The 15,668-nt window shown below is 47.6% G+C and overlaps 1 protein-coding gene across 5 annotated transcripts; it reads left to right on the top strand.

Moving 5' to 3' along the window:
- The first annotated feature begins 36 nt into the window (after positions 1 to 36).
- Positions 37 to 14,810, top strand: PALB2 (partner and localizer of BRCA2). Of its 5 annotated transcripts, none has more exons than XM_053364252.1 (13): positions 37 to 164; positions 2,325 to 2,384; positions 2,793 to 2,892; positions 3,599 to 5,266; positions 6,087 to 6,835; positions 8,351 to 8,425; positions 9,396 to 9,557; positions 9,844 to 9,929; positions 11,028 to 11,189; positions 11,353 to 11,469; positions 12,467 to 12,554; positions 13,178 to 13,326; positions 14,148 to 14,810. In XM_053364252.1, exons 3-13 carry the CDS (start codon positions 2,862 to 2,864, stop codon positions 14,380 to 14,382), a joined length of 3,522 nt encoding a protein of 1,173 aa, XP_053220227.1. In that variant the 5' UTR covers positions 37 to 164; positions 2,325 to 2,384; positions 2,793 to 2,861; the 3' UTR covers positions 14,383 to 14,810. The 5 variants fall into 5 exon arrangements, with proteins under 5 accessions (XP_053220227.1, XP_053220222.1, XP_053220223.1 ...); XM_053364247.1 differs by lacking the exon at positions 37 to 164 and adding an exon at positions 192 to 424; XM_053364248.1 differs by lacking the exon at positions 37 to 164 and adding an exon at positions 192 to 343.
- The last annotated feature ends 858 nt before the right edge of the window (positions 14,811 to 15,668 follow it).

Below are 15,668 nucleotides of genomic sequence, written 5' to 3' on the forward strand. Positions count from 1 at the left end.
GTTTACTTCCGGTTTCTGTTTGAAACAAGGCGACTCCCCCCTCCCTTGCCTTATTCTCCATGGTGCCCTGTCTTATTTCAACATTCGGCTCTGACTAGAGACATCCCTTTGTTGGGCACGCTCTGGCGTCGCAGCTGCGGAGAATAAAGCGCAATATTAAGTGGGTGGGTGATAGCGACGCGGGAGGGGGAATGAGCCGCTCTACCTTCCGTCTCTATGGCGCTAGCTCCCGTTTCTTGACATGGCGCATGCGCAGAGACATTCCCTCGCTCCAGGCGAATCTTGCGTTTCCATGGACGCCGTTTCGCTGGTTCAGCTACAGCGCAGGCGCAGCTGGCGCGAGGTGCGTGGCGCGCAGAGAGCGGGAGATATGGAGCCTCCGCGGGGCCACTTCCCGGCCCTCAACGCGCAGGAGAAGGCCCAGGTGGGCGCCGGGGGAGAGGGGCCGCGAGGGAGGGGCTTTGGCTGGAGGAAGAAAGGGCGGGAGGGTCTCTTGAAGAGAGGGGCTTTGGCCTGGCAGCTGGGGAGGTAAGGCCCGCCCCTCTCCTCTTTTCCTGTGGTAGAGATTTCAGGAGGCGGGACAAGGGAAGAGGGCCCTCACTCTGCGGTATAGAGCATGTGCTTTGCACGCAGAAGGCCCCACGGGTGGGATTTCCAGATATGGCTGGGAACCTTGGAGAGTTGCTGCCAGTCAGTGTAGACGGTACAGGCTAGATGGACTCAAATAATCTGACTTTGTGTAAGGCAGCTTCCTATGTCCTTGCTTAAACCAGCTGTTTATTTAGAACCATGTGGACTGGATCCTTCCTCAACCTTGGGTCCCAAGATGTTGCTGGGCTATCACTCCCATCATTCCTAGCCAGCATGGCTAGGGCTCAGATATGATGGGAGTTGTAGTTCAAGAACATCGGGAGACCCAAGGTCGAGAAAGATCATGGCTTGTGTTATGTACTGAGTTGAATAGGATCCAAACTGCAGCAGTCTGATTGGTCCTAGAACAATAGGCCCCGTGTCGTACGAGGTGCTAACAGATGGGGGGCAATGCTGGCGCCGCCACTGCGACCAGATACGGCGACGATTCCCGGGAGAAAACCAGGAGGAGGAAAGGTCAGAGGAGTCCCAAGGGAACAGAGGGGCAATGAGGCCCATAGAGCACGAGGGGCCAGCAGGAGAGGCAGAATCAGTAAATACAGAGAGGACCTGCGAGGCCGAAAGGACACCGGAACCAGAACCACGACTGAGCGAGCCGGTTGCGCCAGACCAAATAGCCCCATCACAGCCAGCATCCTTGGAACACGAGCCAGAACTTGAACCCCGGACCAGGGAACACCCCAGGCCGCAACGCACACGAAGGCCGCCAGCGTACCTCGAGGACTATGAATGCGACCTCCCGGGCAGGACTGGAACTTAGAGGGGAGGGGTGTTATGTACTGAGTTGAATAGGATCCAAACTGCAGCAGTCTGATTGGTCCTAGAACAATAGGATCCAAAAGGCAGCAGTCTGATTGGTCCTAGAACAATAGGATTCAGAAGCTTGGAAGAACATTCTCACTCCAGTTTGCATACAAAAAAAGCGCCTGTTTTTAGTCCCCACCGGCATCTTCAGGTGGGAGTCAGAAAGAACTTTGCTTGAAACCCTGGAGAGCCACTGTTGACAATACTGAGCTAGATGGAATCTTACTTTGTAGGGAAGGAATATAAACACTTGCTTTGCACACACAAACTCCCAGGTTCAGTTCCCATCAGCATCTCCAGGTGGGAGTAAGAAAGACCCCTGTCTGAAACCCTAGAGAGCCACTGGCCCATATATAGATCCATAACTTAGCAGTAGAGCAACTGCTTGGTGTGCAGCTGGTCCCATATTCCACCTTCAGCATCTCCAGGTTGAGCTGCCCTTACCTGAGACCCTGGAGAGCCACAGCTGTTCAGTGTAGAAACACTACTGAGCTCGATAGGGCAATTTCCTATGTACTCCTTTTGGAGATCCGTTTAAACCAGCCTCCCCCAACTTTGTACCCTCCAGATGTTAGGCCCTATCAGCCCCAACATCATACAGCTGTGTTGGCTGGGGCTGTTGGGAGTTGCACTCCAAAAAACCTGGAGGGCACTAGATTGAGGGAGGCCAGTTTATACTGTTGGGGATGCGGTTTTAAGTTACACAGAACCCTTCGTTTTGAGTACATTGTTTTGGTGTGCAGTCTTGTGTTCCTCCTTCCTCCAGCAAGACCAAGTGTTTGGCAATGCAGTTCATGTAGCTGCTGCCTTCCTAAATCTTGTTTTAAAACAACTTGTGGTGACCACCTTGTAACATCTTTGTCTTCCAGCTGAAAGAAAAGTTGGCCTTATTGAAAAGAGAATACAGCAAAACATTCCACAGGTTACAGGTAAGTAAACAATAGTGTCTGCCAAGGACTTATAAGCAAGGTCCTGAGGGCAGCAACACGAGAGCAGGTCTTTTCTGCAGTGGCCCCTCGCTTGTGGAATGTGCTCCCTGGGGAGGCTCACCTGACTCCTTCCTTACATATCTTTAGGTGCCAGGCAAAAACATTCCTCTTCTTCCAGGCCTTGGTTAATTAAACAATCTATGGCCTTTTAAACTGGGGAGGGGGGGTATTGTTTTGGTTGTTACTATAGTGTGTAATTTTGTGTTTCTGTGTTGTAAACCCCTCCTGTGATCATCTAATTAAGAGTGATACAAAATTTTAATAAATAATAATATTTTTGGCAGAAAATGAAATCACATCTGATTAAGCACCGGTTTTCCCATTACCCTTTTTATTTTGTTTTTGTAGCGTGCTGAAAGAGCTGAAAAGGTGAACAACTATGTCAAGAAAACGGTTGCAGAGAAAAATCTGTTGCTTATGCAAGAGGAAGCTGAGGGGGACCTTGCAGGTAAGCCTGGAAAGGCAGATCCATGGTTCTTTGGGTGTTTATCTGTCCTGATGAAGTCATTGCTCCATGGCTCTCACTCTTGTATTATAGGCTCATTCTACCTTTCCCTAAAGGCAGAGCACTTTTTGTATTGCACCCAATGCTGTTCTTGGGCAGGCCTCTTGGGCTGAGGACTAAGTGAGACCATTACAGGGAGATGCCATAAAACTTAAATTAATTTTTCTTCTGTTGTTTCTGCTCCAGAACTTTGCATTGTTGAGATCTTGGATTCTGTTCACCTAGAATCCCGCACATTTTCTGTTTGGCTATGTACAGATGAGGCCTGGTGTTCCAGTTCAGAACTAGCCCCTTACTCTGGGGTATTTGTGAGTGCTTATTTTCTAAAATGAGGGGAACTGGGACTAAAGCCATCTTAAAAATTGTGCTGGGTGGACTAAGGACTGTGAACTCAGTTCTAGCACTCAATTATTTAATTCTAAGTGTTTTTTATACCTGACTCTGTTTGATGAATCTCTGGGTTTTAATTTTAAAAAAAGGAAAGTTGATTTGTCAAGCCTGAACTCTGCTTTCCACTCTTTAGGAAGTGAAACAGAGTCTTTTGTTAAACTGCCTTTGTAGTTTTCAACTTTTTTGATTAAAATGTGCTTCGTTTTGCTGTTCTGTGTGCTCCCTTGATGGCAGTGTGCTGTTATTTTTTCCTTCACAGATGGTGGCTGTTCAAAGAAGAGCGCTGCAAAAGCTGCATCAGTCACCTTCAAGCCTGAGGCCTTCAACCAAGAAGACAGCTTGCTAGGAAACTTGAGTTCTTCGTGTAGCAACCAGGACCGCAAAAGGGTTCTCTTTAGTCCTGTTCTTAAGAAAAACCAGAATAGTTTGTCAAGAAGTAGAACCAAAGTGCAACAGAGAGCATCTTTGGCTTTGGAGGAAAGAGAAGAATCTACATGGGATGCACCTCTGGGAAATGTGGGACCCCAGCCAGAGAGCTCCCAGGGCTCCAAGTCGCCAGTTTTCAACAGAAGTGACAGTTTATGGATGGACCATAGCATCCCAGAGGCCTCCTCAGGGAACGCAGCTGAAGAAGGAAGAGGCAGCGATGTTTCTCCTGTGTTGCTGCATCTGGATTGTTTACAGGAAACATCTGGGCAAGCCACCTTTCTTCATGATCTGTCGCGTGAAAACCAGGAGTCTTCACCTGAGCATCTTTGTGAGGAAGGCCTGTTTGATAGCTCTGGAGGTTCAGCTGTCAAGAATATTGTGTCACCTGCAGACATGCAGATTGAATCTCCACAGATGGAGAAGGAGGCAGGCCGATTTGCAGGCTTAGCTGTGACCATTGAGGCTGCCTCTCATACACATGGAATGCAGCAAGAAGGCAGCCGATGCCAGGAACCTCAGAAATTGGAGCTCAGCGGCGGTGACGCTCCCACCAGCAAGCCCAGTGGAAATGGTTTAGGGGATCAGCTTGAAGAAACTGGAACTCCCCTCCTGGATAGGGCTCCAGCCACACCTGCTAAGGATGTGCTGAGCTCTTGCACAGTAGTTGAGGGGCTCCTGTTTCCTGTTGAGTATTACGTAAGGACAACACGGCGAATGTCCAGTCAACAGAGGGAGGTGAACTTGGAGGCCGTCATTCAAACCCAGCTGGGCAAAAGTAGGAAAGGACAGAGAATTGTGTGCAAGGAGAAGAGCACAGATCCAGCCTCGTCGTCCTCCCAAGGGCAGACAGAAAGTGGTGAGCAGAGGGAGGCTGTTCCTTTCCCATTTCCCGATTCTGGTGCCAGCCCTGGCACTTCTCCTCTTCAGTCTCTTTCTAACGAGAACACATCTTCCAGCGGGGATCTAGTACAGAGTGAAGGCCTAGTGCAGCCCAGAAGAAAGAGAAGGCTGAGAGGGAGGTCTAATCACAAGGCCTTGTCCGCCACAGCAGAGGACCCAGCAGAGAATGTGGAGCTGACAATTCCCAAGGTTGATAGTTCTCTTGTGCCAAGTGAAGCTCAGGGAAGGAAGGAAAACCACCATGGAAGAGACAAAGCCACAGTGCTTTACATTACAGCTGGTGGCAGCGTGGAATCCAAGCCGAGTGGCAGAAAATGGCCAGCAGAGTCTGCAGTTTCTGCTTCCACACACCCTGAGACTGAGTTAGAGACTGTCCATGTCTCACAGGTGGTGAACTCAAAGGCCAGTGTTCCCTCCAGCTTCATGGGAAGCCTGGAAGAAAATGACAAGACATGTTGTCCTGACAGTGGGTCTCCTGAGCAGGCTGGGAATTGGAACAACGCTGGGGTCAATCTGGCACAAGTGGATAGAGACCCCTTGCCTCACTATGCACCCCTAGTTGCCTCTGTGAAATGCAAGCGGAGGGGAGCACCCCGAGGTATGTGCCCCCTGGACCCAGAGCTCGTTCAGCTTTATCACCCAGGGGCAGCTTGGGGAGAGGGCTCCTACTTGGTCCCTTTAGAGCAAGGGTCGCCAATGCAGTAGTTGTGGGCACCACAGTGCCCACCAATTTCTCCAGTGGCTCTCATGAAAGGCCTCAGTAAATATCCCCTCGGGAATATTTTGCTCATTTCCTGTGTACACTGGCTTAGCTTCTTCCGTGGAGACCCCTCCCCATGAGGCAAGTTGAGAAAGCTCCTTTAGGTGGCGTATTTTCATGAGGGTGGGTGGGCTGACCTGCAGGATCTCCTTAGGAAGTTCTTTGTGACTGGCCCCTTTGAAGTGAGTTGGAGGTGCTGTGCAGCTGGCACACAAGAGGAGCTCCCTGATTGATTGATTGATTGATTGTGCCCCATAGTAATTGGGGATGGGGAGGGTTTTTGGATTTCCAGCTTGATCACTATATGCTAATTTTACAGGCCCCTTGGTGGTCTTTGATATTTCCCCATTGTTTTGGGGCCTTATTGAGCTGGGGGATGGGGGCAGAGGACAAGGCTTTTCAAAATGTCCCTGGAAGCACACAGGTCCTTTGCATCTGTCCATTTCTTCCAGGAGAATCCTGAGATGCAGGGGAGTTCACAGCTTAGAGCATCTAGGTGATTCAGCAAAGGACACCTGAGAGCATGTTTCGAACCAACAGGTCTTCTGCTGCTAATTTGAAGCAGGGTGGCTTTAAGGATCCCAGGAGCCCTTCTAGAGTAAGATCCTCACAACTGCAGTGAATGACAGGCTAAGCTGTTTCTCTTTTGTATTTGCAGGTAGAAGGAGGGCCAGCCTGCCTGTGGAATCTCAGGATCCTACCTCACTTTACCTCTTTGGGACAGGTTCCCCCAAATTGTCCCTTCCTTTTCATGGCAAGAGAAGTAAGATGTCCAGTCTTAAATGGCTGCCCTGTGGCTTAGAGCTCCAAGAATTCCACCTACCTGAAGATGAATTTGGGCTCCTTAAACTGGAAAAGCTCAAAGCCTGTGCTGTAAATCTGCCGGAGACTTTTGACACTGGCCAGTCAGCCAAGTGCCTCCAGGACACTAGTGGGGCTGGCTTTGAGAAAGATTCAGCACTAAGAGAGAATCCCATTTCCCTGGAGAAAGAGCCACCCTTTCCAGTGGGCTCCCCTCGGAAAGCTCTTCCATCAACTGAGTTGTTCCTCTCTCTAGCCCTGGAGGGCGTCCCAGAGTCCCAGCTGCCTACCCCAGTTTTCCCCCGTTTGGGGGCAACCCCAGCCTCCCAGGCCTTGCCAGGCACACCTGGCGCATCTGCTTTGCAAGCTCATGCCAGCCCTGAGCCAGGGGACTCTGCAGGTATTTCTGCCTTGCCCAGGAGCAGGCAAGAGGAAGAAGAGGGAGGTGGCGAAAGGATGCCCTCATTGTCACAAGGCCAAAGGGAAAAGAGCTGGAAGCCTGATGAGGACGTGGCCAGCTTTGAAGAAAGGCTGCTATCAGCTAGCGAGTCTGTTGAGTGTTACAAGGAATCCCCCAAACAGGAAGAAAGAGCAGAGGAGCCTATGGTTGGTTTATTCATACCGTTTTTGTGCTGCTTTCCAAACAGTGTACAAACAATAATCAACAAGAGCAGAGCATCATATTTACAGCACAAGTTATATAATTAAGAGTTTCAATGAAACAAAAGAGCAGCTAAAAATGCAGCTTAACATTATTACTCACGCCACCCACATTCTGCTGTAATTATCAGTCAGTGATTGCACACTCTTGCTGGGTGGTACCAACTGCTCTCTGCTTTTGGTCATAATTGTAGAGGTCTCTGGGATTCCCAAGGAGAAAGCAGAGGCATTTCTGTCAGAGCTGCAGGCTTGACCTTCCTGGAACTGCAGTTATAATCAAAACTCGCTCCCTTGTGTACCTCTTTCTTTCCTTTCTCTTGGCTGCCTCCAGAACTCCATGACACTCCCTGTTCTTTGGCCCTGCCTAAGTTTCCCACAGCCTCTCTGCGTCTTTCCCTTTCTTTGCTTCTATGTCTTGCCCGTTTCTCCCTCCCTTCATCCCTCAGTCTCTGCCCATTCCTCAGGTTCTTGTTGCCTACTGTGCCCTCTTTCTTTGGTCACCTTCACCTGGAGTTCACTTGGGTCCCCTTAGCTACCCATCCCTCAACATTCCTGCCTACTCAGCCTGTTTCTGCCAACACCTCTCTCCAGTCATTCAGCCCTGTGTGAGAGGCCCCCTACCTTTCCCAGCCAGATTGACTTTTCTTTCACAGAAGCTGCATCAATTGCCAGGGTACTGTGGCTGAAACCTTACCTCTGAGCAGGTAGAATGTTCATGAGCATTCCAAGACCATTCCCAGCAAGGGGCAAGTCACTGTTGGTTTTTAGCCTACTAGGTGCGGAATACCCTTGCGTCCAAAAGAAGGCAACCTAGTTCAAGTTTCCTCCCTTAGGCAGGATATTTCATGCATAAATCCTTGGTATAGCCTACCTTGAGTGGGAGACTTCTGTCGCTCCACATGCTGCTGAACTGCATCTCCCAACAGCCCCTTTAGGCATGATGGGAGTTGCAGATCAACAGAATGTGGAGCACCAAAGGTTCCCCACCTCATTCAAGGGGTTGGAATATTGAGAGTTCATGTTTCACCTTAACTTCCTGGAATCTTGATTTGGGACAACTGTGCTTGAGCCAAGCTTAGGTACCCTTGTCTGCCCAATATCACATTTCTGCAGATGTAATAGTAATAGTAATAGAAATAATAATAATAATAATAATATTAATAATACATTTTATTTATATCCCACCCTCCCTGGCCAGAACCAGGCTCAGGGCGGCTAACATCAAAATATATGATACATTAAAACATTACACTTACAGTTTTGGCAACTCAGTACACTCCAATTAAATAAAACCGAAGAAATCTAGCCAAACATCAAGTACCTATATGGCTAACAATTATTGCATTGCTTATCAACCTACTATTAGCATTCCAGGTGCCTGGTGCTTAAGAGACAGGTGGGAACTCTGCTGCCCGGAAGCCATATGGTTCTTCATTTTATTACCTTGATGTTTTATTGCAGAACGAAGTGACTGTAGAAGACCTAGCGGAGGACAGCCAGAGAAAAGGGACCTTGCGGATGACCTCAAAACTAAAGGTCAAAGAAGAAAACCATGTCACTTTTTGAAAAAGTGCTTTATTGATGTAAATGCATGTCTGCCCCTCCTTTTTTTTAAATGCCTTGTTCCGATTCTACCTACTTCTGGACACAGATGTCTCCTTTTCCCCCTGGAGGTTGGGCCCTGCATGGACAATGTTATTCAGGCTTGCTAGGACTGATTCACGCTTTTGTTTATTTTCCCTTTTATATACTTTTATTCTGTTTTATTGGTTTGGGTTTTTCATTATAATGGATATTTATTTATATTGTACGTAGCTTACACTGCTTAGGGGTTAAAAAAATTAAGCGGCTCAGAAATGGTTATGAATAGGTAACAAAATATTGTAGAGCTGCAGATAGCCACTTGCCTGTGGAGTTGAGAGTAGTGGCACAGTGGCCCCCACCCTCTTGGGTGCTCTCCTTCCTCTTGCATCCTGCCATCACTCTCTCCTTTCCTAGGACAGGCCTCCAGGATAGTGCCAAGAATGCTGCTTTTTTTTTTTTTTTGCATGTGTGTTTGCAGAGGACAGAAGTATTGTGGTTGGGTCCCATGTGTGCTCTCCCTCTCAGTCTCAAGAGGTGGGGAGGAAGTGGAAGGGCAGGATTAGCCGGGTTCAAGTATGTGCAAGTACTTGACGTCGTCAGGGCATCTGGCATGAACAGGAGAAAGGCCTTTAGAAATGAAGCACCGAGAGACCACATCTGGTCCATAATGGGAGGAAGGCCTGGATTGTGCAGGTGCTTTCGTGGCAAGCTTGAGCCTCGGCCCCTTTATTGAGCTAGCCGCTGGCCTGGTGCCTGCACACATCCCGTAAGCTGCTTTTCCCTGTGTAGGGGAGCACCAACCCGCTGCTGCTGCTGCTGCTGCTGCTGGAAGCTCTTTGTGGCACATGATTTGCCTTTGCTGGCAACATTTCCCTCCCACCCACCTGCCCCCTATTGATTCTTTCTCTCTTGTTTTGTACAGAGCTGCTCTGGATCATGCTCGGTGGACGTGGGCACCGTGTGGTGGGAGGCCGCTGACTTCACAGCACTGTGTGTTGTGACAGCTTGTGAGGCTTCCATTTCCCTCTGGAGGCATCTGGAGTCTGGCCACTGGGGCTGTGTGCACACCTGGCACTTTACAAAGGTTAGAAAGAAGGGGTCTTTACTCCTGCTGAAATAGAATATGTGTGGTCTGCCCCATGGTGGTTATCACCTGCAACTTGCTGCAGTTGCCCTTGAGTAACTTCTGGAAACAAAAACTGGCTCTGGGCTTCTTCCCATTGGAGCATCTGGTTGGTCCTTGGGATAGCAACATGCTGGACTAGATGGGCCCCTTTTGGCCTCTTCCAGCAGCCAGGCTCTTCTTGTCCTGGAAGGGGGAGCACGGATGAGAAGGAAGAGAGTTGATTCTTGTTACTCTGGTTCCCCAGGTTCCGGTCATTCAGATTGTCCCTCTTCCAGGTGTCCAGAGCCTTGTGTGTGTTGCATTGGGAGGACTGGAGATTTCAGAGATCAGGTGAGTTGCACTTGTTTTCAGAGATCCAAACTCTGTGTTCCTCCGCAACAAAATGCTTTTTGGGCTCTGATTAGAGGCCAGCTCTACTGCTGTGGCCTTGAGGAAGGAACCTTGACAGTTAAGTCTTTGTGGTTATTTCTGAGTGCTGCTGCAGAGAAGTGAGATTGACCCTTTTATAACCTGATGCCCTGGGTATTAATAACTCATCCAACTGTACTTCTGTTAGGCCAGCTGAAATGTCACGAAATAGTGTGCAGGCTCTCAAATGCACCTCATCCCACTTTGCATTGCTTGCCATCTAGCCTGATGGAGATCTCCTAGAAGTTATGTCTACCAACTAGAATAGCTTTAAAAGAGTAGGATAAGGCCATGAATGGCTATGTTCTGCCTTCACTTTCAGAGGAAGCATCCTCTGAATACAAGTTGTTCGGAATCACAAGTGAGGAGAGGGCTACAGTTGCACTCAGGTTCTCCTTGTGGACTTCCCAGAAGCATCTGGTTGGCCTCTATGATGCTGGACAAGATGGGCCTTTGGTATTTGGTCTGATTCAACAGGGACTTTTTTATGTTCTTCATTTCGGAGAACTCGAAAGCTTGCACAGTATTTTGCGACATTTCAGCTGGCTTAATAAAGGTATTGCTCTAATTTGGATTTTGCAATGCTTCTTACAGACCAGTACAGTTACCTTTCACCTTTTCAGCAAGCGGTGCTACAGGTTACTGAGTTACCACAGTTATGCATAGAAAAAGACACAAGAAACCTCCCATCAATGACTTTGTGGCCTTTGGGAGAAGCAGAAATACAGAATTTCCTTGCAGTGCTCTGTAAAAGAGCTGAAAATAGCAGACCCTTTTCATAGTGAACATAAATACACCCAAATCTCAGAAGTTCACAATACATACTGTAAGACAGAGACAAGGAATTATGAGGGCTGCCTTGTCAAGTAACCCTGTTTTTCTTGCACGGTAGCACAGAGATGTTACCAATACTAAGGTTCTCAGCATACCTGCCTGAAGTAAGTGCCATTGACATAAGGGAGGGATTACAAACATGCTTGGAATCGGGGCCAAAAGCTACCATGTCACCTTTTCTTCTAGGTTCTTGTTTTATTCTTCTGAAGATGGCTGTGTTAAGCAACCCCTCATCAAAACTGGAAACATAAATGCTGTCCTTGGACTAAAGAATAGGAGGCTGGTCAGTAGTTGTGGGTCACTCCAAGACCAAGAAGTGGAAGTCCTCTCTTTCTCTGAGACAGGAAGGTGAGAGGTGGCAGCAGTGGGAAAGGAGAGTTGGTGTTGGGGTGGGGGTTCCACTGATCTCCTGGAGCAGCAGCAGAGACAAAAGGTGTTTTGCTGTGTTTGAGACATCTTCTACTTCTTTCAGCTTGGTTTCAACATCCCTGGGGGTTTCTTTTGTTTCTAGGAGTAAAGAGAGGCAGGCTTTGATGCCTCCTGAGGAGACTGTTTTGGCTTTTGCTGAAGTGGATGGGATGGAGGAGGCTTTAATTGCCTTGACTACCACAGATTGCTTGGTGGTCTGGTAAGCATCTGTATGGAGTTTACTTGCCCCACTGCCAGAACAAAGTTTTTCTCTAAATCTAAAAACTTCCCAGTGTCCTAAATTAATGAGACTCTGATGTTTGACTTATATTTCATAAGGAAACCAGAAGAAAGCTACACTGCAATTTTATAAACGTATATTCCACCCCCACTCACATGGGAGGAAATATTTGTTTGTGGGGAGAGGAGACTAGTAAAGGACACTTTAAATATTTTTAAATGATTTTTTTTTATTAAGACTTGGTAATTCAACAGCATGCATTTGTCTTATATTGTTTAAATTTTGGGGTGGGGTGGAAACAGTATTTTTAACATGCTAATCTTAGCAAGCCCAGAGAGTCATGATTGATAGTGGATTTCCTGTGAACAGTCCTGAGACCTGTGAGTATAGAGTGGTATATTGCTAATACTACTACTACTAATACTAATACAGTTGTACCTTGGTTTCTGAACAGCCTAGTTCTCAACGTTTGGCTCCCAAACGATTGAAACCCGGAAGTGACTGAAACTCTCTTGGGTTTCAGACTGGGGAGCTTCTCCCAGCCCTACTTAGAGGGGCTAGAAATTGTACCTAAGACTTTTAAAATGCAAAACAGGTGCACTACCACTGAGCTACAGGCCCTTCTTTGTACACAAAGCAAGCTACGCAAGCTGGCATCAGTAGCCCAGTTAACACCCCTGGCTTAGAGGCCCCTTCCCAGCTCACATCCATCTCCTTAGATAAGGGAGTAGCTGACAGGCAGCCGGTGGGAGAAGTCTCTCCTCTCCTAACTGAATCAGAACCAAGGCTTCAAAGCAGATAAACATACGTGACCTCATTTTTGCAGTGACTAACAATTAGTCTTGGGGTTATCCTGACTATCAAGATGGTATTTACAGGCCTTCCAGAACATTTTCACTGTTTGGTTCTACACACCACCTCCCCTTTTGCTGCACTCTGTACAGGAGCAGGTGACATTTGCTTTCTCCTTTTGCAGGAACTTGACAACTGGGCAGCTGCTGAGGAAGGTGCCTCTTGGTTCTTCCTACCCAGGATCTGTCTGCCACAAAGCCTATTCTGACTCGGTATGTCTCTTAAAGCAGGTTCTGCTCTGTGAAATACACAGTGCTACAGTTTGGGCTAGGTCAAGGAGCAAGGCATCTTGGGGAAAAGGGGATCTGGGATTCAAGTTGCACCCTTGCACTTACCTCTCCTGTGCCCTCCCCTGATGTTCTTGTCTTTGTGTTGCACTAGCTCCCTAGCTCTAGACATCACCAAGGTCCAACTTTGACCTTGAAGGCCCTAAATCCCTTTAGTTCTGCATTCCTAGGAGGTTGCCTTCCCTCCTACATCCCATTGCAGTGTAAGGCATCAGCAAAGTCTCCATCAATATAGCCTTCTGTTCCCTGGGTTAAAATGTTTCTGGATTGGTATCTAAGAGCTAGGCCAAACCATTTCCCGATCTGAGATTTTAACAGAAGCTCTGCTTTCAGTCAGGTTTGCAGCAAGCTGCCTGCAGCTTTCAGACTGCAGCATGCCTTGAGTCTTAGAGGTGGGTTAGAAACAGAGTCACAATCTTGTTAAGGGGGTACCACTTTCCTGAGCCCTGGATCTCCTCTCCCTCCCCACAATTCCACCACCAGTCGCTGCTACTTTTGTTGCTTGCTGAATTAACATTTCTACTTGCTTTTCCTTCCTTGTGGATCAGGGCCTCCTGTTCATAGTTCTGAGCCACCCGCATGCCAAGGAGAGCAACTCATGGGTGAACCCTGCCTTCCAGGTGGTTGTGCTCAACCCCAAGACAGCGAGGAGTGCCAGGCTGATGTCCTTATCCCTTCCCCTGGGAATCACAGGAAGGCAAGTTGTTGCTTGTTGTTGTTGTTTCCACCCATAAAACCAGCAGTTAGAGCAGATTGCAGCCAAACTAGGTTATGGGGATCTGACTGCCCATTTAGCTCATTTCTTCCTACTCTGGCTGGCAGCAGCTCCCAGGCTCTCTGGCAGAGGTGTCTCCCAGTCCTGCTACCTCTGATAAGGTTAACTGAGCGCAGCAAGGACTGGGGATGTCCTGTATTCAAGGCACATGCTTCCCCTCCCCCACTTTCTTTCCAGCCCAGTGGAGCTACATTCCTGCTGATGCTTCTGTAGCTCTAGGTCACTGGGAGGGCACTGCCTCCTTCCTGCCAGCCTCCTTTGTAAATCTGATTTTAAGTACTGGAGCTTCCTGGACTCTGGTGAAGGGAGCTGCTTCCTCTGCAGCTCTTCATGTCAGGAGTTCCTAATGAAGCCTTTGCTGGCGTGTGTCATGATGGGTTATCGTTCAAGTGCAGACCACTTTCTGCTTGCCACCTTCTCTGCCCTTTGAACATCCTGGACCTCTTCCACAAACAGCTTTTTTTCCTGGTTGATGATGAGGATCATTAAAACATGCTGTAACTTCCACTTCTATTTAAGCAGGCTTTTTAAGGATCCAGATTTTACTGCACTGTTGTGATTTTAACAGTGATTATTGTTGTATAAAGTTGTAGAAAAGTGTTAAATCTGTTTTTAATCCTGTGAGTTCTGTGTTTCTTGTTTTTATTTTGACTTTATGCTCTTGCATTTTAGTTCTACTTTTAAAAAATAATAATAGTTATGTTATGGGGCAGCATTAATCTGGATATTGCTTTTGGCTCTAGGTACTTGGAGGGTGAAGTGAAGGGCGCTTCTGCAGCAGCTGTGCTAACATCTGGAACCATTGCTGTCTGGGATTTATTTTGGGGGCAGTGCACGGCTCTGCTGCCCCCCAACTCTGAAGGGAGCTGGTCTCTCGCCAGGTGGTCTGTCACTGACACTTGTCTGCTGGCTGGGCAAAAGGACGGCAGTGTTTACATTTACAGTTACACAACAGCTTTGAGGGACTCGCTTGGTTAGATGAGTTAATTTGGACAAGATTTCCTGCACTTGAACAACATGTAAGGACTAGTGGATCCATTTCTCCGAAAAGTTGAATGCTTTCAAAAGTGTTATGAAGTGCCTTAGGAGAAAGTTATATTCTGTTTATTCTGGCATTGCCAGTATAGTTGTGCCTGCTGGGGCCAATGGTAGTTTTATCCCAGAAGGCTGGTCTCAGGAATTGATAATGGGCACGATCCACTTTGAATGTTTTCTCTGCATACCCCAATGGGCTTCCCTGGGCACAGCATTGTGCAAAATCTATTGTTCTTACTGTTCACCCTCTTGGGCAGGCTTTGAACTGTTAAAAACTATTTCTGGAGTGTCTTAAATGTAATATTAAAATTTCTTCTTCAAAAAATGTATGAAGTTTTCTAGGTGACGGGTTATAAATTGCATAAAATTTTCCAAGTGCTGTATGTGTATCATTGAAAGATAAGACAGTCCATTCACCCAGCCTCACAGTGGTAATAGACCCAATAGAAAAGGAAGAAATAATAGACACAACAGAAAAGGAAAAGGTAATGGGGAGGGAAGAAGAAAGCAAGTGTTGGAACAGCTAATCCTTTACTGTTCATTATGATGTCTCCCTCTCCATAATTATCTTCCTGGGCTGCAGAGAATGGTCTACAGATAGCTGGCATGAAAGTGGGATGGAGTACAGTGGTACCTTGGTTCTCAAATTTAATCCATTCTGGGAGTCCGTTCGACTCCTGAAACGGTTCGAAAACCAAGGCATGGCTTCCGATTGGCTGCAGGAGCTTCCTGCACTCAACTGGAAGCCACAAAAGCCACGTCGGACGTTCAGCTTCCGAAAAACGTTTGCAAACCGGAACGCTCACTTCCAGATTTGCGGCATTCGGGGGCCGATTTGTTCAGAAGCCAAGCCATTTGACTACCAAGGTACCACTGTATTTGAGATTTCAGGCACACATCTTCAAATTTCCAAAGGACTGTCTCATGGAAGATGGAGCAAGTTTTCTCCTGCTCTGGAAGGTAGGACTTGAACCAATGGCTGCAAACTCCAAGAAAGGAGATTCCAACTAACCTTCAGGAAAAAACTTTCTGACAGTAAGAGCTATTTGTTTGACAGTTTGGAAAGGTCTCCTTTGGAAGGTTGTACGCTCTCCTTCCTGGGAGTTTTTTAAGCAGAGGTTGGATGGCCATCTGTCATGGATGCTTTAGCTGAGTTTCCTGCATTGCAGGGGTTGGATTAGATGACCTTTGGGTTCCTTCCAACTCTACAATTCTGATTCTATGGGGGA

This window comes from Podarcis raffonei, chromosome 14 (genome assembly GCF_027172205.1).
Source record: "Podarcis raffonei isolate rPodRaf1 chromosome 14, rPodRaf1.pri, whole genome shotgun sequence".
Lineage (NCBI taxonomy): Eukaryota > Metazoa > Chordata > Lepidosauria > Squamata > Lacertidae > Podarcis > Podarcis raffonei.